Source organism: Phoxinus phoxinus (genome assembly GCF_949152265.1).
Source record: "Phoxinus phoxinus genome assembly, chromosome: 9".
Lineage (NCBI taxonomy): Eukaryota > Metazoa > Chordata > Actinopteri > Cypriniformes > Leuciscidae > Phoxinus > Phoxinus phoxinus.
The window spans coordinates 12,878,504-12,904,997 of NC_136884.1; the positions used below are offsets into that span (position 1 = coordinate 12,878,504).

The 26,494-nt window shown below is 37.8% G+C and overlaps 4 protein-coding genes across 8 annotated transcripts in view; 1 reads left to right on the top strand and 3 right to left on the bottom strand.

The window, feature by feature from the left end:
• Positions 1 to 2,049, bottom strand: sinup (siaz-interacting nuclear protein). Of its 2 annotated transcripts, none has more exons than XM_079623463.1 (5): positions 1,711 to 2,049; positions 1,116 to 1,241; positions 471 to 546; positions 257 to 386; positions 1 to 161 (listed from the first exon to the last, which is right to left on the bottom strand). In XM_079623463.1, exons 1-5 carry the CDS (start codon positions 1,757 to 1,759, stop codon positions 84 to 86), a joined length of 459 nt encoding a protein of 152 aa, XP_079479589.1. In that variant the 5' UTR covers positions 1,760 to 2,049; the 3' UTR covers positions 1 to 83. The 2 variants fall into 2 exon arrangements, with proteins under 2 accessions (XP_079479589.1, XP_079479588.1); XM_079623462.1 differs by having other exon boundaries at positions 471 to 555; positions 1,711 to 1,892.
• Positions 1,292 to 24,466, top strand: ccdc146 (coiled-coil domain containing 146). 4 transcript variants are annotated; one of them, XM_079623459.1, is made up of 20 exons: positions 1,311 to 1,440; positions 2,064 to 2,249; positions 8,664 to 8,956; positions 10,709 to 10,766; positions 11,129 to 11,173; positions 11,243 to 11,305; positions 11,387 to 11,460; positions 11,547 to 11,774; positions 12,573 to 12,759; positions 13,513 to 13,605; positions 14,055 to 14,225; positions 16,630 to 16,718; positions 16,934 to 17,098; positions 17,688 to 17,912; positions 17,999 to 18,227; positions 19,731 to 19,853; positions 19,979 to 20,116; positions 20,446 to 20,694; positions 21,021 to 21,222; positions 23,952 to 24,466. In XM_079623459.1, exons 2-19 carry the CDS (start codon positions 2,067 to 2,069, stop codon positions 21,219 to 21,221), a joined length of 2,814 nt encoding a protein of 937 aa, XP_079479585.1. In that variant the 5' UTR covers positions 1,311 to 1,440; positions 2,064 to 2,066; the 3' UTR covers position 21,222; positions 23,952 to 24,466. The 4 variants fall into 4 exon arrangements, with proteins under 4 accessions (XP_079479582.1, XP_079479585.1, XP_079479583.1 ...); XM_079623456.1 differs by having other exon boundaries at positions 1,292 to 1,440; positions 11,129 to 11,305; XM_079623457.1 differs by lacking the exon at positions 1,311 to 1,440 and adding an exon at positions 1,887 to 1,921 and having other exon boundaries at positions 11,129 to 11,305.
• Positions 2,896 to 6,898, bottom strand: fgl2a (fibrinogen-like 2a). The gene is made up of 2 exons (XM_079624237.1): positions 6,180 to 6,898; positions 2,896 to 4,593 (listed from the first exon to the last, which is right to left on the bottom strand). Exons 1-2 carry the CDS (start codon positions 6,820 to 6,822, stop codon positions 3,881 to 3,883), a joined length of 1,356 nt encoding a protein of 451 aa, XP_079480363.1. The 5' UTR covers positions 6,823 to 6,898; the 3' UTR covers positions 2,896 to 3,880.
• The window catches only part of gsap (gamma-secretase activating protein), a 16,682-nt gene continuing 12,347 nt past the window's right edge, over positions 22,160 to 26,494 (bottom strand). The window contains exons 26-31 of the mRNA XM_079623460.1: positions 26,356 to 26,450; positions 24,462 to 24,581; positions 24,064 to 24,125; positions 23,171 to 23,275; positions 22,793 to 22,889; positions 22,160 to 22,692 (exon numbers count right to left, since the gene is read on the bottom strand). Coding sequence (XP_079479586.1) covers positions 22,592 to 22,692; positions 22,793 to 22,889; positions 23,171 to 23,275; positions 24,064 to 24,125; positions 24,462 to 24,581; positions 26,356 to 26,450 — 580 coding nt within the window. The 3' untranslated portion in view covers positions 22,160 to 22,591. The remainder of the gene's footprint in view (positions 22,693 to 22,792; positions 22,890 to 23,170; positions 23,276 to 24,063; positions 24,126 to 24,461; positions 24,582 to 26,355; positions 26,451 to 26,494) is intronic.

Here is a 26,494-nt window from a genome sequence, read left to right on the forward strand (position 1 = left end):
TCAGTACAAAAAGTTTATTTTTATTAAAACATTTAAAAATGACAAGACAAAAACTTAAAGCTGTTAAACGTTATTTAGACTGTTTAAACAGGTCTTGAACGGTCCTTGGGCTGAATAAGAGGTTTGTATCTTCTCACTGGATTAGCTTTAAAATTTGAACTCTGGAAAACAAGTCAAAATTATTGATTTACACAAATTAGATAGCCCAAGTTATAGTGTCTTCAGAATAACAGGTTTTTCAGAGGACAACACTCACCCATAGCTGTTCTTGCATCTGGCGCATCTCTCGCAATCTCCTCTCACGTTCGACTCTCATCCAAGAATCACGCTCATCAAAAGAGAAAGGCTGAAAACAAGTCAAGCTCCTCCGTCTCGCACGTCTACGCCTGCAGATCAGGTAAAAAAAAGAAAAAAATCTATTTATAAAAACATGACCGAAACATTGTTGAAAGTGAATTTCACCTTTGTACCTTGGGATTTCAAAGGTGATTTCTTCTAATGTGTTGTTTGAAGGAGCAGGTGAAGACGTTTCAGAAGAGCTACCATCTGCAAAGACTGGTCATGTCAAAAGACTGGTCATGTCACAAGTGAATCGGACATTATAAGCCTTGTCACAAATGGTGCACTTGAGTGCACCCTTTTGATAGCACCAGGCCAGTGCAGTCAGGATGCTCAAACTGAGGTGAATACTGCGGTACATACTACCTACTGTATTCAGCTAAATTTAGCTGATATTATGCACTATTAAACATTTCAAACATGGTCAGCTAATCTTGCACTGGCAGTTCAATCAGATGAAAAACAAATGTAACTTTTTCATTCTTCGCAAGTGTACTGGATTGAAGGAAATTGTATTCTGTGTAGTCTGCTGCTGCACATTTTGGAAAATGAAGGTTATTAGTTGCATTACTAGTAGTAGTACTAGTTATTACTAGTAGTATGCATACTACACTGCAGAAATATGCAAGTGTACAATTCTGATCCAAAGAGTGCACACTTCAAGGGCTTCAACGTGTTCTCTTCATATTAAACTTAGATTTTAGTTAGGCCTATTTGGTATATTTTTTTAATCTCAACACATCTTTATTTTATACAAAAGCATCCTTATTCCTTACCAGTTTCACGGCTGTCGTGTTTTTGCAGAGGGGAGATAACGGCCAAAACGTACTGGCGCTTCGGCGAGAACATTAACGGCTTTCTACGTTTAAATACATCCACGCGCCTCTTATCCGATGTCGTATCTGCAATAAATAAAGAAACTGTCAAAAAGGTTTACCAAGGAGGAGTAACCATTGTAAAGCTAAATCAGTTCAATTCTCATGCGCTCCATGTGGCACTGCACGGGCGCACAGGCTGGAGCAGTTGCTATAGAGACCTTGTCGCGCGCACCTAAACAGTGCAGAGATTTAAAGACTCCACGGCAAATTAACAAACACTGAGGTAAGTTTTAAAAATAGATTCGCAAGAGATAAAATGATTGACTACCACAACACGGCAGGGTTTGAATCCAAATAAACAAGTCTTAATTAAACATTAAGTTTAGCATTTAACATTAAACTGTCACGTATTAAAAGCCGTTTTTAAAGCGGTCAGGAGAGTTTGAAACCGACCACACACAGTTAACGTTAATGGTGTAATGTTACCCGCTTACTATTACCTTAACGTTACTCAAATACAATTGAAACTATTAATAACTTAACGTTAAGTTACTTGAATGACTTTGTGTGACGTCCTCTGGTTCTGCGTTATGTTGATCCATTGTGACTGTAGTCTGTTATTGTGAAATTGTAACATGAATCGATTTAAAAGGTTTTTCCCCCCTCAAATGCACGAGTCGAATTAGAAGAGAGGTTGATTGTTAATTGTCTACACCTGCAGCGAAACCTGCCACAAACGTGCTCCAAATCAGGCAGATGCATAGGTTAAGATTTAAGAGTCGAACTTAATTGTTTGTAAAGGAGTGGGAAATAATTCATGAATTGTTTTAGCTGCTTAAAATATTATTTTAAAAGTAAATGCGTGTGTGTGTGTGTGTGTGTGTGTGTGTGTGTGTGTGTGTGTAGCTCATGAGTCATGCAGAGGGGCGGAACTCTACTCCAGAGGAGGAGGAGGAGGAGGAGGAGGAGGAGGAGGAGGACGACGACGACGAAGGCTTCACACCCATCTCTGCAATAGCTCCAGAGGCAGATTCACATCATGAACAACCTGCTGTCATATCATCAAATCCAGCCCTGCAGTGCCTGGAACAGGTAGAAGCTCTTTGAAATAATAATAATACATGTGTTGTATTGTTGTATTATCAGTGGTGATCAATGCAAAAAGTTCTGTTATTGACACAAGGAACTAACACATGTATTATATTCATCAGTCTTTTACATTGCAATAAAAGGTTTTTCACCCCCAAGACATATTTCTTTGAATGAAAGCAGGTGATACCAGTAAGTCCATTTTGGGAAATCTTCATGTGGGAGAATGAAATGGGACTTGCTTGCCTACATAATGACAAAAAGAAAAGAAGAAGCTATACATTATTAGACCAAAATAATGATTTGTGTTGCTCATCTGTTTGTTTCGTTCCTTAAAATTCACAAAACTGGTAAAATACCATAAGACTAATATAATTGATGTTACTTTTTAATAGAAGCTGTACTGTCATCAAAATATGTTTGTGCCTTATATACATTGAACATTGAGATTAATATTAAATTATGAAACTCAGTCACCAATATATATATTTTTGGAACATAGTTTAGCTATACAGTAAACTCTTCGAATCTTATCTACATATATTTCACTGCTCTTACCTGCAATAACGTTTGTAAAAATGGTTTAGGCTAGCATTGATGATGACGGGTGACTGTGAGAAAGCTTTGAATCAACCACAGTATTCAACTCTCAATGTTTAGATTATGGTTTTATTTGTTTCATAAAAAATATGAATGTAACTTTAAAAGCACAATTTGAGATGTTTGATATAAATTCTCCAATATACAAAGTTTCTGAAAAAAGTAGGCTAATAATTATTTAAAAAAACTAAATTTATTCATTTCATTCTCTTAAGAATACACAACAAAAAACATTCATAAAGGTCTGCCTAGTCACACAGCGATACTTAAAATATTCTTTAAAATAAATCATCCCATGCTTTGAAAATAAATACTGTACATTTCCTCCTTCAATGTCACAGTTTCTTTTTAACAAACATACGAGCCTTTTAGTCCATGTCTGTTTTTGCTGTCAGGCCATCTATACAAAACTTTTTTTTTTAATGGTAATTTTCAGTAGATGTATGCATTTATATTTTTAAAAAGTCATACAGGAAAATGGAGTAATGCATTACTTATTTTGCATTAAAGGGCATAGACATAGATTTTTGTTACATAAATGCTCTCCCTCTCCCTAAAACCATCAGAAAATCACGGATGGCTGTAATATAAATGCTCAATATGTCCCATGACTCCCACCAAAAGAAAAACGAAGCTTATCAGGAGTCTATAAAGGCTTTGGTGTAGTAAACTAATTAAACACAAGATGGCAGTAGCACACACACACACACACACACACACACGCACACACACACACACACACACACACGCACACACACACACACACACACACACGCACACACACACACACACACACACACACACACACACACACACACAACCATAAATCAAAGTCCTGGTATTTAGAGTAGAAGCTGGATTGTATTCCTATATGTCTTGTAATATTTGAAATACAGAAATGTTTTTTAAAAACAAAAAAATGTTTTAATGCAGTTATTTTAATATCTGAGGACTTTTGATGTATGAGGTTATTTAACAGTTACTCTTAAGGAACAGCACCCCCAAAATAATTCTTTAATTATACACAATTTGGCTTAGGGTGCATAATTCTTTGGCCTTATCATCATTTTGACATTTTTAAAAGTTTGTCTGTAGTTTGTTGGATAGTACTCAGAAGTCAGGTTGTGCCACGAGCCCCAGAAGATCCCATCCCTCTTCCCTTTGTACTTTGCTTTGTAGTATTTGCCATTGAGGTTTGCTGACATGCAGGCATCAAACCACCAGCCCGATCCGTAGTACGCCCCACAGTTCCCCGAGGGGTACATGTCGTTGTCTCTGTCCGGCGTAGTGAAGAACTTCTGATCATGGTTGAAGTGTTTGCTAAATTGCAGAGCGTTTCCAGCAGTCCCCGAGTACCCACTTACAGACAACCGATAACGGAGGAACTCATTCGCCACATAGAACTGTTCGTACTTGGCATACCCACGTGTGCCCTCAAAGTCTTCGAGCTCAATACGGAGGATCATGTCCTTGGTTTTGGTGAGCAAGTGGATTTTATCATTTCCAAGCCAGAACTCGCCTTTAGGGTTACCAAAGCCATTCTTGTAGTCAGCCCAGGTGCGGTTGAAACTCACACTGCCATTGATTCGACGCTGCAAGACAGTCCACCCACTACCGAATGACTCCATCTCACAATACACTGGAAAGCTGTCGTTTCTGGGGTCAGGCGTCATCTGGTACACGCCGTTTGTCCTCTGCCCCAGCACGCTGATGTCAGAGCAGTCTCTCGCAGTGAATTTTGAGAGGTCTGTGTAGAGAGAGATTTTTAAGCATGCTTCATAATTTGACATGCATCAGATACTTAAGATTATTTATTTTAAAATAGGGGTTTCCATATCTGCTCCTTGAGGACTGCTGTCCTGCAGAGTTTAGTTCCAACTTTCCTCAACACACCTGCCTGGAAGCTTCTAGTATGCCTAGTAAGACCTTGATTAGCTGGGTCAGGTGTGTTTAATTGCTTGGAGTTAAACTTTCCAGGACAGTGGCCCTCCAGGAGCAGGATTGGATACCCCTGTTTAAAATATAAAGCTTTATAAAATATATATAAAAAAAAAAAAAAAAAAAAAGTTTTTATGTTTCTCTTGATGCTTGATAAAATTGTGTAGAACAGATGACCCAAGAATCTATAATTTGGTTCAGTGGGGTTTATTAGATTTATTTCATCATCATGTGATTCTGTGGCCAGGGTTGATTCCTGCAGCAAGTTTTCATTTTTGATGTTTGTGAAATCAGAGATAGAAGATTTCAGTGAGGATTTGCAAAACTGTTCCTGCAGAAGCCTCTCTCCTGGCAGGCAGCTTGCTTAATATTAAACAGAAGAAACTTCAATGCGATAGCCTCTGTTTGAGGCGGCAGCTTGAGGTACTTCTTTGTAAATGGTCTTAATGATTCTCTAGTTTACCTCAGTTCTGCATGTCCTAAAAAAGTGAACGCCATTTCTATTTCAAATAAATGCTGTTCTTTTGCACTTTTTTATTTTCATCAAAGAATCCTACTTTCCTCACACTTTCCTCACAATTTCCACAAAAATATTAAGCAGCACTTAATAGCACTTAATAAGCAACTGTTTTCAACATTGATAATACAATTTTTTTTAGCAACAAACCAGCATATAATGATTAAGACTGGAGTAATAATGAATGGTAGTAGGTATATTTTTTAAAAATCTAATACAAATGTATACAATAATATAAAAATATTAGTTGTCAAATCGATTAATAGCATCTAACATAAAAGTTAATATATGGGTGTATATTTTTTATATGTACAATATATATATATTCCGGTAACACTTTACAATAAGGTTCATTAGTTAATGTATTAACTAACATTAACTAACCATGCACAGTACATTTGTTACTGTATTTGTTAATCTTTGTTAACGTTAGTTAATAGAAATAGAGCTGTTCATTGTTTGTTCATGTTAGTTCACAGTGCATGAACTAATGTGCACAAGATTTTTATAAAGTATTAGTAAATGTTGAAATTAACATGAACAGAGATTAATAAATGCTGTATATGTGCAGTTCATTATTAGTTCATGTTAACTAACGTAGTTAACTAATGAACCTTATTGTAAAGTGTTACCTATATTCCTATATATATTTATACACACACACACGCGCACGCACGCACGCACACGCACGCACACACACACACACACACACATTATATGCACATATATAAAAGTTTTATGTTAGATACGATTAATCACGATGAATTTATTTGACAGCACTAAAAAATATGTAAAATAAAACATAGTATTATAATATGTATTATATTATAGTATTATGACTGCAAAAATTATCTTCTTTTTTGTCTTATTTAACTTACTTTGAAGTTGTTGTTGACCTGGACAATTTGCGGTGCAGGTGCTGCTAATTTTGTTGACCATCCCGGTGATGTTCTCAACTTTTCTGTCCACTATATCCTCCACATTTTGCAGATTGAGGAGGTTAAGTTCCTCGAGACGTCCCTGAAGGGAGTTAATCTGCACACGTGCGTTCTTCAGGCTGCTAGACATGCGGTTCATCTTCACCTGCATTTGTTGTACATTAATGCTATTGTCGTTCCCGTTCTGGTAGACTCTCTTGCTGGTATCCCCTCGACTCTCCTCTGCGCTGTTTGTTGGAGGGTCTCCACTGTCCTTTTGCAAGTTGAGGTCCACTCGCTGCGAGCTGCACTCCAGACAGGAGCTCTTCAACCTGTTTACTGTCTCCTTCAAGCTTTGCAGCTCCTTCATGGTCTTCTCCAGTAGTCGGAATTGTTTGGGAAGCTGTATGGTCAGCGGTGGTATTTGAATCTGGTATGGGCACTCCTCCTCATCTTCACACTGCCCAGCTGGTTTCAGTCTCAACTGGGGGCAGCTGGAACTTGCAGACACCCTGTCTAGAACCCCAGAAGGGCCACTACCAGAAGCCTCAACCTCCTGCCAGACCGTTATCAGCAGAGAACAGCACACGTACACCAGTTTCATGGTCTCAAAAACAGTGATCCAAACTGAGAGAGAGGATAGAAGAGAACTGCGTCAAAGTGCAACAGCTTTGCCATTAATATCAGAGGAGAGAGAGAGAGCGAGAGAGAGAAAGTGTGGGTGGGGCAGCAGTGCATTGCATAATTGCTCAGTCAACATCAACGCAGGAAGAATTTGGTGGATAAAGGACCTCTCACCCTTTCTCTTAAAACAGCACTATGACTCATGATATATTTTTCTTTATTTTAACCTTGACTTTAATGAAAGATTCAGTGAGACTAAAAAAACAGATGAGCAATTTAGTCAGTGATGTGAAGGCAATTTATAATGTTTTTCATTGAGTCAGAATCAGATTTCACTCAAAAATGTACATCCTGTCATTATTTAGTCACCCTCATGTTGTTCCTAACCTGACTTTCTTTCTTCTGTGGAAAAGAAAACAAGAATGTTTCAACAATTTTTTCAGTTATTCTTCAGACTTTTGAAGAATGTTTTTGCTAAAAGAAAGAGAAAGAAAGAAAGCCAAAGAGGTTTAAATAAATAATGACAGAATGTAAACTTTTGAGTGAACTATTCATTTTAAAACGAAACAGTCATATTTCTTTCTATTTATTCCTGTAAATGTTGTGGTGTTCTGCAATTGTCTGTCATCATTCATTTATCGCTGTCATGCGTTTACATTACGTATCGCAAATGTGTTTTTATTGGCATAGGATCATGTGTTGTCACAAAACTACATTTTACTGTAGTATTGGCTGTAATACAAACAAGCTTTGTTTTGGACTTTGTTGTAATAAAGAAACTGTAGTATTTATTTAATCGTGTGCAGATGTGATCAGCCGTCTGCCAGAAATAGCTGCACAGGTTTTTCTTTATTTCTCCATTGAATTGGCGCTGCAATTTTCTGCAGAAATTAAAGTCTGTTCTTTTGTTTTTCCCTGCTAAATCAGCTCAGAGAAATGTTATCCAAACTGCCTATTGTAAAATGTTCTCCAGTGTCTCACTTCAAAGCTGGTCCTACACATGTGTTCCTCATGATTTCCCATAAACTTCACAGTAACCAACTTTAGACTCCTGCCTTGGCTTGGTGCAGGAAGTCTCAGAATAGAAGTGCTATAGGAACTGATAAAGCACACGCTGCTTTTTAAGATAAATGTCCAGTAAATGTCAACTTTCTAGCGAATTTAATTTTTGTAACATTATGACAAAAGTCTTTGATTGTGAAAATTAAAGATTTCCACACTGCTTGGTTTGAAAGTGAGCTGTGTGAAATGTGCTTCATGCATCGCTACATTATTGACAATAGACAATGGGCCTTTTTTGTCCATGAAATTTTGACAAAATTTTGAAATTGTGACTGCATCTTAAGACAGTGCAAACATATTTAACAGTCAGTGCATCTCACAGAGCCTGTTTTTCATTTGCGTATTGTCTGTAAGTGAAATTAAACTTCATAGCAGTTAATATTATTTATGAAAGACTTTCAACATTAGATGGATTCAAGCCCTGAACAGCAAGCATAACATTTTCAAATCTGGAAGATATTTACAGCATATCTTGAGAATGAGCTCTCCAACCTCATGTTTAGTTTGTTTGTCTCCACTATAAAGAAGAAAAAAACACATTCAGACTTTCTTTTGATAATCAGAGATGCTTATATAGAAAACGTCTACTTCAGTGGTCAGATAAACAACACTCAAAGCTTAGATCCTAGCTTTCCATGCTGGAGTTCAAATGTAAGTCCCAGCAAATCCCCATTAACCTGTTTAGCTTTTAAATACATTTAGGCTAATGTTTATTCGGCTGTTGGATCATTGATAGTTCTTTTTCTTCTTTGTCTTCAGCTGTTCTCCATGGGAAAAGTCAGTGGGGAGAAAGTGGCTCGTCTTAGGGCCAGTTTCAACCTCTTGCATGAAACTATGAGAAGTTCTCAGGAATCAGAAATGCATCTGCTGTCTGAGGCGAAGGCCTTACGCACCAAGCTGGAACAGCAGAGGCAGGAGTTAGAGAAGGCCGAGCTGTTTCCTGAAGGACCGGACACAGAGGCCAGCAGACTGAAACAGACACTTCTGCAGTACTACAACCAGCTGAAGGAGGATGAAGAAAGAGAGTATCAGATACAGTTCCAGTTGGAGTGGTAAGATACTCTGCAGGACCACATCAAGTTGTGTGGCTCGTAAATGTAAAACATGCAGAAAGAAGATATGTATATGTATTATTGAAGACTTGCTCTGTGCATAGTGCATTTAGTCTCCTTGCAAACCAAAAGGCATTGACTCCAAGCCACTTTATCTTGACTTGTCTCCCTCTGTCCAGAAATGTAGTCTCGCCTCCAAAAGGCAGCATGGAAATAACACTGTACTGTATGCTGAGTAACGGCCCACACTGCTGCTAGACAGCGTTTGCTGACATTTTTCTAAGTGACTTGTGCAAAAAGCATATGTGTATAACTTTGAAATATGTCAGAAGCTACTTCATAAAATATTTTTAAGGTGAGGGGATACCAAAGCCTAATACCAAAACTGTGCTAACATTACATTATATATTAACTAGGGCTGTCAAAAGATTAATCGTGATTAATCACATCCAAAATAAAAGTTTGTGTTTACATAATATATATGTGTGTACTGTGTATAATTATTATGTATAAATACACACACATTCATGTATATATTTAAGGAATAATTGCATTTATATACTGTATATACATTTATATAATTTATATTATATATAAATATTGTATATATAAATATAACCAATTTTTTCTTAAATATATACATGATTGTGTGTGTTTTTATATATATATAAATAATTATACACAGTACACACACATATATTATGTAAACACAAACTTTTATTTTGGATGCGATTAATCGCGATTAATCTTTTGACAGCCCTAATATTAGCTAATTAAAACATCCCTAAAAAATAAAATATTTGTTACTGACAAAAAGCACAAATGGTAAATTAACTGATTGTGTTAATCACAATCAAAGTCAAACCAGCAGTGGGGGAAAATTATGGATTAAAATAAACATTTATAAGATTTAAATACATGTAAAAAAAAAAGTTTATGTCATGATATTGGGTATAATTTAGACCTTACTTAAAACTATCTGGAATTCTTTTGATGTAGCTGGTGGTTTTCACCAGACTTGGGAAGTGTTTCTGCTGTATTTAATGTTCAGTACAGTACAGTACCGCTTTTTTGTCTCATTTATTTGATCAAAAATACATTAAATACTGTATAACAATAATATTGTGAAATATTATTGCAATTATTTTAATATATTTTAAAATGTCATTTATTCCTGTGATGGCAAAGCCGAATTTTCAGCTGACATTAATCAAGTCTAAAGTGATTCTCACATGATTACGATTTTTAAAAAACAGCATTTATTTCAAACTATTGTACTAGAGATATATTGTATGCATACTGTATCAATTGGTTAGTTATAAGCATTCATACAACAGGCATATTACAGCCAGATGTAGTTTCTGCACATGTGGCTATGTCCTGAGCGGACCCTTCATCTTTAGCCAAACTGACATGGATTCACCTTGCACAGCATACTTTTGCACACTGTAATCTCTGTTTTTGATGGTACAGTCCAGCTCACACTGACAGCTGTGCTTATGCTCAGCTAGAATATTTGTTCATGTGGCTTCAAGTTTTTGCACAGCTTAATTTAAAATTTGCAATCCCTAGCCACAAATATATAATTGTGAAATATTCGTTGTGCTTACCGTGTATATATAAATATTGTGTTTCTCAAAGCCACATTTATATCTCACGTATTTGAGTTCCTTTTTGCACGAATTGCTTCACATCCTGATTTCTATAAAATGCATAAAGTTTGTTTCACAGAATTGTATTTCTCCTTTTTAGTCTCGAAGAGGAGAAGCTCTGTCTTGAGAAAGAATACCAAGACCAACCTAATCGGGCTGTAAGTATCGTTGGGCCATGCATGTTTTCCAGACATTTCATGCTGGCTCACTAGGGAGATCAAATACTTAACAACACAAAACAAATGATTAGTAAAATCCATCTACTTCATCTAAAATTCAAGAAAGTTCATGTTGAAAATCACACAAAAACATTCTGTTTATATTGTATATTATATATTTTTATACTTAACTAAATTCCATATCTATAAATCAGTCATATAATCATTGTCATCATAATAATCCTAATCAAAGTTGTAATGAAGTTGAATATTGTAAAATATATGGAGCAGCTGTATCAGCTTCTTTATTGTGTTTCATTTGTTTCAAAATCATATATATGTCTGTGTATGTTTTCACTCAGGAGCTAGAAAATAGGTACATGGACCTGAAGAACAGTTGTGAGGAGGTAAGGAAAGAGCTGGTTCATCTTAGACAGGAAGTGTGGACTTTAACTGAGAGCTTGGAGACTCAACAGAAACATATAAAGATGGAACAAAATGAGCTGGAGGATTTAAAAGATCGTGTTGAGAGCAATGAGGTAAGCAAGACCTGTTAATGACTACTGTAGGCTAGAGTATTTAGGATGGGGATTTCACATGTTAAAAATGTCTTTTACCAGGCTGAGCTGGCTCAGGTGCTTCTCATACCTGTTCAGCTGGGAAAGGAGATCGACAGGGTCACCCACAAGAAATCGTATGTGGCTTGTTATAGTCAAGTTACGCAAAGCACTGGTTCTATTTGACTGACTAATCTGCACTGTATCTATTTGTGTGTCATAGGGAGCTGGAGAAGCAGGTAGCAATAATTGAGCAACATCGTATGGAGCATATAGAGAATCAGCAGAAGATGAAGGCAAAGTGCGAGAACGTGAAGGAGGTCCAAAGGGAGGTGGTACGAGAGCTGGTAGGCCACAAGGCTCAGCTGGTGGCTGCAGAGAACAGACAAGATAGACTTCTCAATGAACTGCAGATGACCAAGGAAAAAGAGGCCATCTTCATGGATCAAAGGTCATAATCTCACACCGTTTCTCACACTAATTTCTCAGGAACTAATTTAATTCCTACATCAGAGTAGGGTCTAACCCAGCACTATAGAAACTATATATATTCCAGTGACGTTGGTGTACGCTGATTGGCCGAACGCACATAAAAAACACCAGCACACGACATTTTTAAAAAGGATGTGGTAAACACACAGATTAGAGCCTATGTATTTACTCCAGAAACTAACTCTACGAACATGGAAAACAGTAATAGATGGGCCTCTTAACCTTTACGCTGAGGGGAAAATCCAATGCAACTTTGAGGGGACCAAGCGAAACATGATCATGTATTTCTGTTCAGCCAGCAACACTGGACATCAACCACACGGCAACGCTAATGCCTTTTCATATACTGTCTACTTTATTATGTATAACAGTTCTATCTAATAACGTATTAGACAGGTCTGTTAGACAGATCGTAAACTAATAAACACAGAGAATGCGAGCTCTGTGAGTTCAGACTCTGGCGTCCTCAGCACCATCAAAATAAAGTTCCCTTCCACCGCATCATCAAAATAAAGGTCACAACAACAAGCACGGCTTATGTCAATTCAGAGTTCCTGCTGGCGGTGCGAGTGCAACCAGTAAAACGTTCCTAAGGGAACCATTAGTTCTCTGCGAACCACCCTGGTTCCTAGAAATACCCGGTGCGAAAGCCCCTTATGTAATTACCCTTTTCACATTACAAGCGGAAGTCATCATAGTTGGGTAAACGTCTATAGCCATTATAATATTTTTTTTTTTTTATTGTTTTGGACTACAGGGGTCTGCTGGACATCAACATGGAACAGATTGTTGCTGAGTGCAAGTCTCTACGTGATAAACTGGCCCAAAATACACGGCTGAAAGACAAACTTATGCAAGTCCTGAAGAGGAATGAACTGCAGCTGAAACAGGCCAGAGACTCTCTCGCTGACACTCAACAGCAGCATGAGAGGACCCAGGCTCAGGTGAACCAAAACAAAATCTAGTTTCTTATACGTAGATATATATCTAGAAGCCCACATCTAGATACAATATTGTCACCCACACTCAATCCTAATAAAAAATAAAGAAATAATATAAATTATCAAACATCATACTGGAAGAGGATTTTCCAGGGTTTGCAGATTTTGCAACATTTACAACAGTTACTGCAAACGCAAATATTTTGTAATGTCCTGCATTTCAGAACTGCTGTGGAATCATTTCGTTCTCACGTTATGTACGGAAAGACTGATGAATCAAGGTCATTTTATGATAACAGGAACTATTAGTTCCTTTGGATTTTAAAGATTGTCATTGTGTCATAGACGTGGCCTGGTGTTTATTGCAGCACTTGTGCACAGACATCACGCTTCCCCATAATTTCCTGTCTTTTTCAATAAAATGGGAAAAGCCCCCAAAAATGACTTTTTTATCGTAGATATGAAACTTTTGGGAAGTAACAACCTGTATTCTAAGTGGATGCAGCTTTAATGAGCTAATATTAATTGTATTAATTATTATTAGTGTTATTAATACATTATAATTGTATTAATAATTAAGTATTAATTAATACTTTTTCTTTTCACATTTATTTTATCACAGTTTAAATGTAGTGAAGTGACAAAGGTGATCTTTGAAAAACTTAAGTAGCAGTGACCAGTTACAGGACCTATACTTTGCCTATATTTATGGACATATCAATTCATTATTTCATATATGTTATTTATTTTGTGCAGAGAGACACAGTCCCAGAAGGTGACAGCTTGTTGCAGAAAAGAAAAGATCTGGAAAAGGAAGTGGAAAACCTAAAACGCAGTTTGATTAGCAAGGTATACCATGCACATTATAAGTGGCTTGAAGTTTACTTTATCTATGAACTGTTTGGGAAGATTCAGTATCACATTTGTATGTTTAAAGTCGACATGAAATCAAAATTGACCCAATTTACTTTGTTAGCGCATATTACTAGTCTTGTGGTGAACAATTAATCCGTGCAATTTAATACACAGAAAAAAAATAGTTTGCCGTGGTAATTTTTAACCAAAATCTGAAAAGTTACTTTTCTGGAATGGCGTTCCTTTTCTGATGATTTCAGTTTGACGGCTTGGGTTGAAAATGCTTAATCACTCCCCTCAAACTGTTAGTCTGCTATGAGCAGAGATGGATAGGAGGAGCGCTAATAAAGTTTCACTTGGAAATACGTCACAACAGAAAAGTAAGTCGTTTGCAACTTCCGGTTCACGGGGACTTTAATATGTGTGTGTTTGTGTTTGTGTAGCAATCTATGGCAGGGCTGAAGGTCCAGCTGGTTCAAGAGTATGTGGAGCAGGAACAGGATTTGATTAGAGAGTCCTATCGGCGTAGAGATGAGCTTCATCACCTTCATCATCTCATACTTATCAAAGCAGATGAGAGAGAGCAGAAGAGCCATGAGCTGCACAAAGTGCAGGTTAATCCCTTTATTTACAACTCAATCCAAAACAGTTACATCAGCATCACTGAATTTGATTTCTGAGCTAAAAAAAATCAAACTATGAGAGCAACCAACTTATTGATTTTTAACTATAAATTACATCCTGTAGCATGCACTCACCCTCATGTCATTCCAAACCTGTATGATTTATTTACTAAATTAAGTATACAATGAAAAGGGCCAAAAAGGACAAAAAAACACTTTAAAATTACAATAAAATTGCTATATTCTAATTATATGTGTTAGCAGGGACGTGCAGAGAGTTCCTCAGGGGCAGGGGCTCAAATATTAAAAAGGGCATATATATAAATATATATGTGCTTTGCATCACAGAAATAAATTATATTTTTTAAAGTATATTAAAATAGAAAAAAAAAAATCTGTATTTTTGATCAAATAAATGCAGGCTTAAAGCGCATAAGGGACTTTAAAAAAAAATAGTAATGTGTGTGTTCAAAAATGTTAAACTAATAAAGTCACCATTTCGCGTGTTGTTGTCAGGCAGCCTACACTTCACATAATAGGCCTGCAGTAGGCATGGGCTTCATTTAACAAACTATGATAGTTTCATAATGGTAAACGGTGTATCAATATAGACTAAATTCAAGTGACTTGAATACTATACTTACCATTAATGCTACTTTTGGTGCTGGTTTGTAGTCAATTAACATCCATTAGGTCAACGACGGAGATTCAGATCACTTCAATGTAATTTCGTCTGTCCATGTAATTTTCAAATGATTTATTTATAAATGACCGTCCAATGATATTTGAACTTCTTGTGCCAGATGACGATTGGTCGGTGTATTATGCATGACAAACAGGCTTCAGCGAATTAAGTAATATTTTAAAATATGTGTTATGTGGATTTTTAATTGAATCGACACAACCTTTTATTATAAAAAATAATAATAATAAAAAAAAAGCTTTTTTTTTTTTTCTGCCGTCGAGCCATACTGACTGAAAGACGCTCGAGAGCATCGGTTCCCAAGCAGACTGTGTGGGATACCTACGTGTACACTAATACATTTTCATTTTAAAACGCATAACTTTTGCTACGGTTATGCCTGCCGCCCACACACTACTCCGGAGTTTTAGACCCTCGAAAATGGAGACCGTCAGTCAAGACCGAAGCAAGACACGCACAACTTGACGCAAGTGACGCGACCCATAGCAACGCGTTATAGCAACGACACCTCAGACTGACAGAAACGTAAAAATAAACGTGAATTTAGGCTACTTTAGTCTTGTGCACATTGTCATGTAAATTATAAGCAAATGCATTTTGTTTTATTGACCACAATATTATCAATGATATTTGTTTGAGAAGGGCACTTTTGATTAATTTTGAAAAAGGGCAGGGGCTCGAGCACCCAAAGCCCCCCCCTCTGCACGTGCCTGTGTGTTAGTTTTTAAGTCTGCATTGATTTAAACTTCTGGGCCCTATCTTACACCCAGCGCAAATTACTTTGTACGCCGACGCATGTATCATTCCTATTTTGCACCCGGCACACAGCGGACTTTTCCCTCCACAGACGCACATCGGTAAATTAGGGAACTTACGCTCTCGGGGCGGTTCAGCGAAAAGAGGAGGCGTGTTCCGGCGCAAACGTTCCCTGGTGCTGTTTTGCAGTTTGAGAAAACAATCCCGCCACAGACCAGGAAAAACCTAGTCTTAAGTCAGAGGCGCGTTATTCAGATCCTATTTTAAGGGCGCATGCTTGGCCATAATGTAGCGTGTGCACAACGCGCATACATTTTCTTCTCTCATCTACACAGACGCAGCAGTTCATATTTTTGAAAACCATACATAATTATAAGGAAAAATATTACCACACGAGGGAAATCATTGTGTCCATGAAGATGTGAAAAAATAGGCATAAATCTAGCTTACAAATGTACCCAAATTATTCAGGCTCATTGTAGTAATGACGGATCAAACCTGTTTGATCAATAGTGGCAAGACACATAGGTATATAAGGACATCTGACAAAGTGGGTTGTCCATCAAGAACCAGGAAACGGAATTCTGAAGACCGAAATCACCTTTATGTAAGTTGCGTGCGCCTGGCAAATCCGCCGTTATAATAGCAATCCGCCATGGAACAAGCGCGCCTGCTCTTAAATGGAATGTGAGATGACGCTCTGATTGGTTTATTGCACGTTACGCTCAAACCACACCTATAATGTAGCTACTTCAGACCAAATTTTAGATTTGCTTCGAGATCCGCCCACAAATTTACTTGCATTTCGCGTTTGACACTTACGTTTCAGATCGTTAAAATAGGGCCCTCTGTCTTTTTCTCATGCTGGTTTGGAACAACATGAGGTTGAGTAAACTAGTTCTTAATGTTTAGTGATTGATATGAATATCGTTGCAGCTAAAATATAAGCGCTCCAAACAAGATCTGCAAGGGAAAGGAATGGCTCTTCAAGAACACTTGAAACAGACTCAAGAGACCCAGTCAAGGTACTTACTGGTGATTTGCATGAACTGTATATATGGGATGAAATTGAACTAAAATACAAGCAAAATACTTAATTTTTTCTTTTTATTATGTCTATTTTTCCTATTATTCAAACAGAAAATCACTGGCTCTTTTACCTGATTTAGAACGAATCCACTTTGTTAGCCTATAGTCTGCTCAGTAAATGCATTCTTAAATCCAATCTTACCCTCACCAGGCTAGGTGTGTTTGCTCAGCTGTATGAAGTCACCAAGGCTGAGCGGAACAAATACCTGAGCCTGATCCACATCTCAAACCAGAACCTGGCAGAGATGGAAGAGAAGCTGGCTAACCTGGAAGAAAATCATAAGACTCTGCAATCGACTGCTATCGACAAAGACAAGTACCGTAGCTATAAAGTTACATGCCTGCTACAAACAGTGTTGGGGTAGCGTTTTATAAATCAAAGTTACATAATCTGATTACTTTTTTCAAGTAACGAGTAAAGTGACACATTACATTCCATAAAACTTAACTACTGTAAGTAATGCAATCAGTTACTTTTTAGGGAGTAACGCAATGTTGTAACGCATTAGCCTACTTTTAAAAGTAACTTTCCCCAACATTGTTAACAAAGGTTCATAATAAATGCTGTAAAAATAAATTTTTTTCAGCATTGATTCATGTTATTTAATTAATAAATTAACAATGGTGATCTTATTGTAATCTTATTGTAAAGGGTTACCAGATAAAGTTTCCATAACAGAGTTACCATGAGAACAGATTAAGGTGTGTGACAGCGAAATATTTCCCAATGCAGATTTTGCAATGGTTAATGTTGGTCACGCCACGCGGATTCACCCCATTGATCGTCATACATCGCTATACTATTGAGAATAGAAAATTTACCTTTTTGGGCCATTAAATTTCTCCAAAATTTCACTAATGTGACAGCGCCTTTAGAAATCTTGTGTTGCTTGGTTTCACTCTAGGTTGCTGCAAAAGTCCAATCTACTGCACTCTCAAAGCTTAAAGGTCAGAGACCATATGAAGGATGAACGCATATGGGTGTTAAAGTTTCAGCAGGAAATGAACCAGAAACGAGAGGAACAGAAATTGAACCTCAGCAAGCTCACGTACACAATCGACATGCTGGAGGAAAACCGGTTGCGTATTTGCAAGAGCTATGAAGCCGCATTGGAAGAACACAACAAGCGGTGAGAGAGAGTTTAGGTGAAGTTTACAGATAGTCTGGACTTGCATTTGCAGCATAACTTTGTATGTTGTGTGTTTGTGTTGCCAGGGATGTGCAGCTTTCAAAAAGAGAGCAGGAATTGTGTGTTTTCTACGAGAGGCTAAATGTGCTGGTTAAAATGATTGAAAAAAGAAACCTAGAGATACAGAACATGGAGGATAATATCAGCGCCCTGAAAATGAAACAGAAAGAACTAGAAAGACAGACCAACCTGCAGAAGAAACAGTTGTCAATCAAACGGACCCTGGAGGAAGAGAGCATCTTATTACAAATACAGGTACCTGAAACCCAGTTCTGAAATCACTGTGCAACCTCTATCTGAATAAAATAAAAATAAAATTACAGGCTTCTCAGAGTTGGGTCTGCCAACTTTTGCATGAGATTGGGAGAAGAAGCCAAAGAGACGATCTGTCATAGATACATGAATCAAAAAGAAGGTCCAACAATATAAACATTGAGTAAACGAACACACTATAATGCAGTAGAATGTAAGTAAAGGTTAGATTCCCCTCTAAGGTGCCAATGGTGCCCTACCCACAGATGTGTTCTTTTTACCATTTATAGTTCCCTTTGAAAGAGATAAAAGTGAAATAAACCATCCTGGAGTTTTATAACCTTCTGTGTTTAATCTACAGAGTCTCTTCATATCAACATCTACTAGAGCAGACCAAATAAACACTTAAATTTTAGATCAACTGATTTCAACTGTAACAATAATAAGAAATGTTTCTTGAGCAACAAATCAGCATATTAGAATGATTTCAAATGGATCACGTGACAATATTTCTGTTTTTACCATATTTTTGATCAAATAAACTCTCGTAAGAATAAGAGCTTTCTTTCAAAAGCATGAAAAAAATCTTTCTGATCTCAAACCTTAGAATGGTATTTTAATGAACTTTGCAGCAAATTTGACAAAGAAAAAAACTTGTTGGACTAGCTGTTCAACACATCAAAATGGGAAGAAATAATAGGTAAGAAATATTTTTCTGCGTAGGCACAGACATGTGATGACCTTTCAATTCTTACTGGGTATCACAAAATGTCCTGTACTTGAACAAGTCATCCTACTCTTCATGGAATGCCAGGGAAACCGCCAAGCAGAAACAAAGGATTAAGATTTTTTTTTTTTTGCAGAGAACTAAATGATGACCTTTAACTCCAGCCCTTGGCCTGTCATGGCAATATGTTTCATGTTGGTCTGTTGGCTTGTGTGTTGCACTTCCTGGCTGTAGTCTCACATAGCACTAATATTATATATCTCTCCCAGATCATAGACATCTAGCTCAATGTTTCAGCTTTTCTGAGATGCTTAACACCTGCCATGACCTAAGAGACAATAAAAGCTTTTGTCCTAACCAGAAGTTCTATAGCCAGCGGGCATTTTTAGATTATGATGTACAGTATAAGCAAATGATTTAAGACATCAGTTAACAATCCTTTATCCAATTACATCGGCTTTATGTTAGTGAAGACATTAAAAACCATTTGGCCCTCAAATAAGTTCAACAAACATGTTGGCACCAGATGATTCCTCTGTTGTGACATAGCTCTGAAGCCCCACAATACAGTCTGTAGTGACTGAAGAGCAAAATGACACATTTGCCGCCAGCCTGACGCCATCAAACCAGCTAAATGACTCTCAGAGAGACACAAACACACAAATAAACAGACATGTTTATTTATGCAGCCTTTACATCTGTGTAATGAGAGCATAAGGGCTTTAAATGAGTCCACTGTTTTAATGGTGTCCTGATTTGTTTGTTTTTCTATGCTATAGCTGTCTGAGACGAAAGACAGACTGACCAGTCTAGAAGTGACTGGAAGTGTGGACCATTACAGTGAAAGAAAACATAGTGGAGAAGATGCATCTCCTGAGGAGCTCATCGAGAAGATTGAACAGGTATAGATAACAGATTTGTTATCTTCCATAAAATGACTACACAGATCGGTTTTATATGGTTAGAAAAATATGCACTCATATACAGTAGGTACAAATTTTGCTCACTGGTGTGTGTGTGTGTTTAGTTCGAGGTGCAGCTGGTAGATAAAGAGGCTCAGCTCTTGGAAATGGAGCTTGTGTATGAGCAGGTTACACGCCTTTCTCAGCGCATCCAAATCAAAGCTGAGAATGGTAAAGAAGACACGCTCCATCTGGCTAAGAAAGTAAGTTCACACATTTACTCTAACACACAGCTCAGCAACATGGTTGGTTTAGATCAGTCCTAGACTAGTTTTGCTTCAGGACCAATAATTTACATTGGTGACCAACAAGAAGAGAAAAAAATACCTGATGCCTTAACACCATGCAGACCTCATTATCTCCAAAAAAACATCAGTTCCCCCCAGTAATGAACCATAGCAAGCTCTCTTGCTCTTTAACCAATCCTTCAGCTTAACTAAACGTCAAACGCATGTACTGTGTTACTGTAAATAAAGAAGGTCATGTAGCCAGTAGTTGTATTAAACTCATTTACAGTGTGTTGGTGTTTTAGGTGAATGAGCTGCAGGCTCAAATCAGGGAGCGCACTCATAAAATGATGGCAGTGGTAGCGGAGCTGTCCATGCGGCAGGCGGAGTGTATGACCCTAGAGCAGCAGATGAAAGAAAAGGAACTTCAGCTGGACTTGTGTCAGAGGCGTGTGGAGCAGGGCCTGCCTCCCTCAGACAACATAGAGAACGAGTGGTTGCGTTACCTTCGAGATCAGCACAGACGCCAGGCAGACGCAGAGAAAAAAGCCAGGGTAAGCCTCCAAATGCCATCAAAGAGACATAAAACAAATTAAACACACACTACAGGCACAAATGACTCAAATCTTACAGTGTGTTTTCATGAGATTTGACCTCATATGACCTTCTCGGTCACAATTGGTTAATGTAAATTCATCCTATAAGGTCAATGTGTCGGATCAGGTCTGTGCTAAAGCACTGATGTCTCTCAGTTTCTGTTAAACCTTAAAATGATAGTTGAATCCTATTTTAATTGAATTATATAGGTAAATATTTCAACCACACGGCTATTAACATCACGTTTGTGTGATACGAATGTATTTCTGTTTATGTTTGTTAGATGGCTGAGGAAGACGAGTGGAACCAGCTTCCAAACGGTGTTTACACCACAGCTGAGCTTCGACCCAATGCTTACATCCCAACTGATGATCCTTTGCCAGTGCCCAAACACTATGGAGTCCTGGCCCCCTTTAAACCCTCCGAACCTGGTGCCAACATTCGTCATATCCGCAAACCAAAATCCAAACCTATTGAGATCTAGCGTAAGTCTCACTTGCAAATTGATGATGCTTACAGATATAAAATTAGAGCACCATATGTGTTCCTATTTCTGAGGAATCTGGTCCATTTCCTCAGAACTAGTGATGTTAACATGAGACTTGTTTGTCATATGGGTCTAATTTCTAAGCTTAGCAGCCAATGCAATGAAGCTTCTGCTGGAGGCATGCTGGGAATTCCAAGAGATTCTTTTAAGATCTGCCAGAGCTGATGGGTGGGAGAGGAGTTAGACATGATACTATGCCCTCTGGAGCCACGCACAGCTGAATTATACAGGGAAGTTTATCACAGAACCAAATGGGACATTTAGTGGAATTGTTTAAGTGGTTTAAAGAGTCTTATTCATCCAAAAAAATCTACTATTTTTGTTCATCATTGTGCATCCTACAGTGTATATATATATATATATATATATCACACACACATATGCACAGGCCCCATTTCAAAATAGGAATGTGGACAATTTCGATGTAAAATAAAATATGAATATAATTTAAAATGCGCACCCCTCCCTCCCTATCTATAAACCAGCTTAAAAAAAATTATATTCAGAATGTTGAAAAGAAATAATTTCCAGCATTTAATAGTTGCATTTGTAATAGTGTCCTCTATTTGGAGGCAAGAAAATGCTTCGCTTAATAATCGCATGGCTAATCTTTAGCCAAATCATTTAGATGGTTTTATACATTAGTATTTCAACAACCCCTGATCTAGACACAGCTGTAGCTTAATAACCAACTTCATTAATAAAGTGGTTTTCATACACTTTATAGAAAAGTAACCAATAACCATCTAAAAACAGCTACAAAGTGAATACCATGCCTTAGAGGCTCAACAGCATAATTGCAAACATACAGGCAGCAATCTAAAATAAGCTCTCAGGAAATTACTATCGACAAGAAGGATATTATTTTGCAAAATGAAGAGTCCAGAGAATATATGATTTTTTTTATTTCTTGTTTGTAAAATATTTACAGATGAACCCACTTGACTCCATACAACATCTGGAGAAAAAAAATCCCTTTATGTGTCTTTTCTTGGTCCTCTTCCATTGTGTGCGTAGAAAAGTGCATAACATTCCGCATACGTATTAGCATCAGTAGAGTCAGCTCGTGACCACATGGATACTAAAATGTGATATTTAAAGAGCAGACTGACAGCCAGGAAATAATCTTTGGTCAACAGCTTGATTTTGTGCTTCAGTTTCTTGTATGACTTCCCCAAAACTGAAATTTATTACATTACTACAGTCACCTAAATGAACCAAGCTTTGTACTTTGGCCAGGGGCACTTTTCCCCCTAATTTCCCATGTTTCTGTTTTTACTACTTTTTAGTTTTGTACTTGGCTGTTTTTACTTGACTTCGAAGCCCAGCTTGATTAGAGTCTGCTTTAAGGCCGTCTCCTCCACAAACCTGACATCCACATTCTCCTGCTCTTCAAAAGGGTTCGGAGCTGAAATACAACACCCACACGATCATTACCTTACAGTAAATAAGAACATTTACTAACCCAGAACATATTATTTTATGAACTTATCTCTGAAACCATGTACCTTGTTCCTCCCTGTTCGAGAGAATCTTGGCGAGGTAGTTTAGAGGCAGAAAGTCAGGATAGAAACTTGACTTGCCATTGTCCAACAGTACAGAGTCCTAAAAAAAAGCATGTGTTTAGCTGGTAAACATGGGAGCATTTGCTCTGATCAAAGAGCCAAGATAATGATTCAGATTCCTAAGAATTAAAACATTTTATTCTATGTTCAGGAAAATATACAATGTCTGAACAGCAGTCAGTCGTAATATTTCATTCAGCGTCAAGTCTAATAAGCCGTGTCATCCAAGTATTAGTTTCAGTTGTTTGGCAGATATTCAAACCTCTTTCATGCAGTTGTGTTAAAAAAAGAAAAGAAAAAGACAGCCCTTGCAATATTTACCCTGCTCTCTGAGTATTTGTCCAACAGAGTCCTGACGTATTCTCTGGAGATGCCCGCAGAGGTGATGGGGTGATCCCACCGCTGGCTCACTTTCTGCTCTATATGCTAATTACAAAAACATAATATCAACATCAAATAGCATTCACAAGCCATTTTACTTCCATAATGTGACATTTGTGATTAAAAAAGAATATTAATTGAGCGAAAATGTTAGGCGGGACTTCAGGAACTGATCTGATTATGAAAAGTGTGAGTTCTATACCAGAATGGCACAGCCGGCACCAACTTTTGAGGAGGTTTTTTTTTTTAGATCTAAAGTTATTTGCCATTATTGCTGTAACCTTTATCACATTAACGTTTTCTGGCATTTAAATACTGTTAACTACTGTCAACATTTTAGAAAAGCTGCATTGCTGTAACTGTTTGGCAATTGGTTAATATTTTCCTGGCCCAGAGTAATTTATATTACATTTTGATAAAAGATTCCTGAGAGAAATTTTGATTCTTTGGAATAACATGCACTGTTGAATCATTCAAAATAACCCTAGGAACCAAAATGTTTCCAAAACAAAGGGAAGAGGTTGGAATTCAGAATGGATGACTGCACTACCATGGAAAACAGCAAGACTAAGCTGGAAATTGGCTTGTTTTTTTCTAATACACCTGCCGCACTTTCACACTTGGCTGCCTTGAGACTAGAAAACAAAGACTGAAGCCCAAGCATATGCTGTGACCCAAAACACAACCACAAACATGCTCACATTCCTTTTCTTCTACACAGGATAATAATTGGCATCTCCGAGAGCAGCTCCACTCTGTGACTGGAAAGTGAGGAAAGGCGAACCAGGACTTTACAAGACAAATATTTCAAGAGAAGAGTCAAGTAGGGTTACCTCTGGAAGTCTCTTCAATATACTGAACTTCAGCTGCTCATTGGCTTCACTGTTGTCTAAACCTGTCATGAGGTAGATAGACAGAAAGAGAGAGAGAGAAAACATACTGTAAAATCGTTCTTAAAATAAAGCACTGGCTCCTAAATGACCCTTGTTTTTTTAATAATGGACACATTTTTTTATGAAAGCACTCAAATCTATTCAAATCTAACTAATTTTCTCTAGGTCAGGGGTATGTTTCTGCCTATTTGGAGTCCTTAATAGAGACCACGAATATGCTGTAGGAGAAAGTTCATAGGTGACAGGTAAAGTCGAACTATTGTATATATGTACACAATATATAAATAGACAGCTTTTAAGAACATGATATATTAAAATGTGTGTGTTTAAATTAGTACCTGTCATAAGGCGTGAAACAAATGGTTCTGTGAGCTGAAGAAGGCCGTGGTCCACATACTGGAGGAAAGTGTGCCGTGGGAGACAACGGACTCCGAGGACACTTAACAGTGTAGAATAACCTATGAACAAATGCATACATAATAAACCACTTTTTTGATTTAACTAGTTTAACCAGTTATGTGATGGACAGAACTGAACTAGTCAATGATTTCTATCCTAATAATCTTCCAGACGGGTCTGAGCCCAGGCCAAAGCATTCGTGTCAAAGGGTGGATCCACCCACACAGATCTGGCACACTTCAAATTTCAGAAACAGCTTTTTTTCCTCACTGGGTCGTAGAATCTGTCAAATCAGACACACCCAGCAGCTAAACTACATAGAATTCATTTAGATTTTGGAGAGGTGCTCATTTGACTAATCTTCAGAGGGTTCAAATGTCTTTGGCCAGGCATAGGAGAACTAAAGGTTCTCTTTTTCCTTTTGACAACATTAAACAATCTCTAAAAGTGTATAAACATGGAAAGAAAACACAGCAGCTCCCTTTTTATTAGTGTATAAGAACATTAGCTCTGTAAAACCCAGTGAGCAGCCTACATAGACAGCATTCAAGACTCTTAATTATGCAAAGAATCTAATGCAGAATCGTTTTGTAGAGAAAGCAGTAAACCAAGCCCAATGGGAAAAATTGAGCTAGAATTGCAAACGAGGTTCAAGAATTTGTACAATACCTGCCTGTCAATTTGTCTATACCTGCATTCAAATATGCCTACTTCCCTACTATGTAGTAAGCGAAAAGTAGTATGTGAAATGAGTAGCATGTCAGAATCAATGCTATTCAAATAAAAGTGGACGAAAAGTAACGGGACGACCTAATACTTCTGCCCAGATTCTGAAGTGCGCATCTGATGACCAGTTTGACAGGTTACATGACAGTGACAACATGGCAGATGTAGTATGCCCGGATTACATTCATACTATATAGAACAGGGGTGTCCAATCCTGCTCCTGGAAGGCCACTGTCCTGCAGACTTTAGCTCCAACCAACCCCAATCAAACATACCTGAACCAGCTAATCAAGGTCATACCATATTCATAGGCCCTGTCCCAAATGGCACCCTAAGCACTCGCGGTCTTCCTCTGAGTCCGCACTTTCGCGACGTAACGGTGCTTTGACTGTCGGGAAGAAGTCTGCTGTGGAGTCCGCATCAGTGCAGGCTCGGCAAAACTGCGCATCGAGGGCGCAAATCGACCGCAGAGCACCCTTCTGAGAGCTACAATGACAAATGGGACACCCTATGGTCTCACGGACTTAACAGACACGTGCACGCAGCAGCCATTGTAAGTCCACATGACCAAAAGTGCATATGAAGTGTGCCATTTGGGACAGGGCCATACTAGAAGCTTCCAGGCAGGTGTGTTGAGGCAAGTTGGCGCTAAACTCTGCAGGACACTGACCCTCAAGGACAGAGTTTGGACACCCCCCTGATAAAGAACATAAGCTGGTAGCATATGTAAGATCCAAATCAAATGTAGTACCTATTTAGACAGTATGCGATTTTGGATGTGGCTAATATACTTTTATTTAATTAAATACGGAGAAGTATTCATGAGTTTTTTTGTCCAATATTTCTTATGCATTTTTATGAATAATAGTGTATTGTGTTTTCAGCATAGTAACATGCTAACGTCAAACTCTATTGGAATAAATTGTGATTTGAGTCTCTTCATGTGTTAGGAGGGATATTTGTGCGAGTTCCATCCAATTTAGAGTGTCACTTATGAGGTCCAGTTAGGATTCTGTCTTAATAGGCATCTTTTTTTATGTAGGTAGTAGACAAAACTAGGTTTTGGAGCTGTTTTCGAAATGTAGTCAGAATCAGGCTTCCTCTTACCTGGAGGGAGTGGGAGACAGAGCCCTTTAGTTGCTTCCAGAATGCGAAACATCACATGAAACATCGCCCACTCTTCTGAACTGCCCTGCTGCTCACTAGAACAGAAACAAGAATCAAAGGCTTTAGATTCAAGCAATCA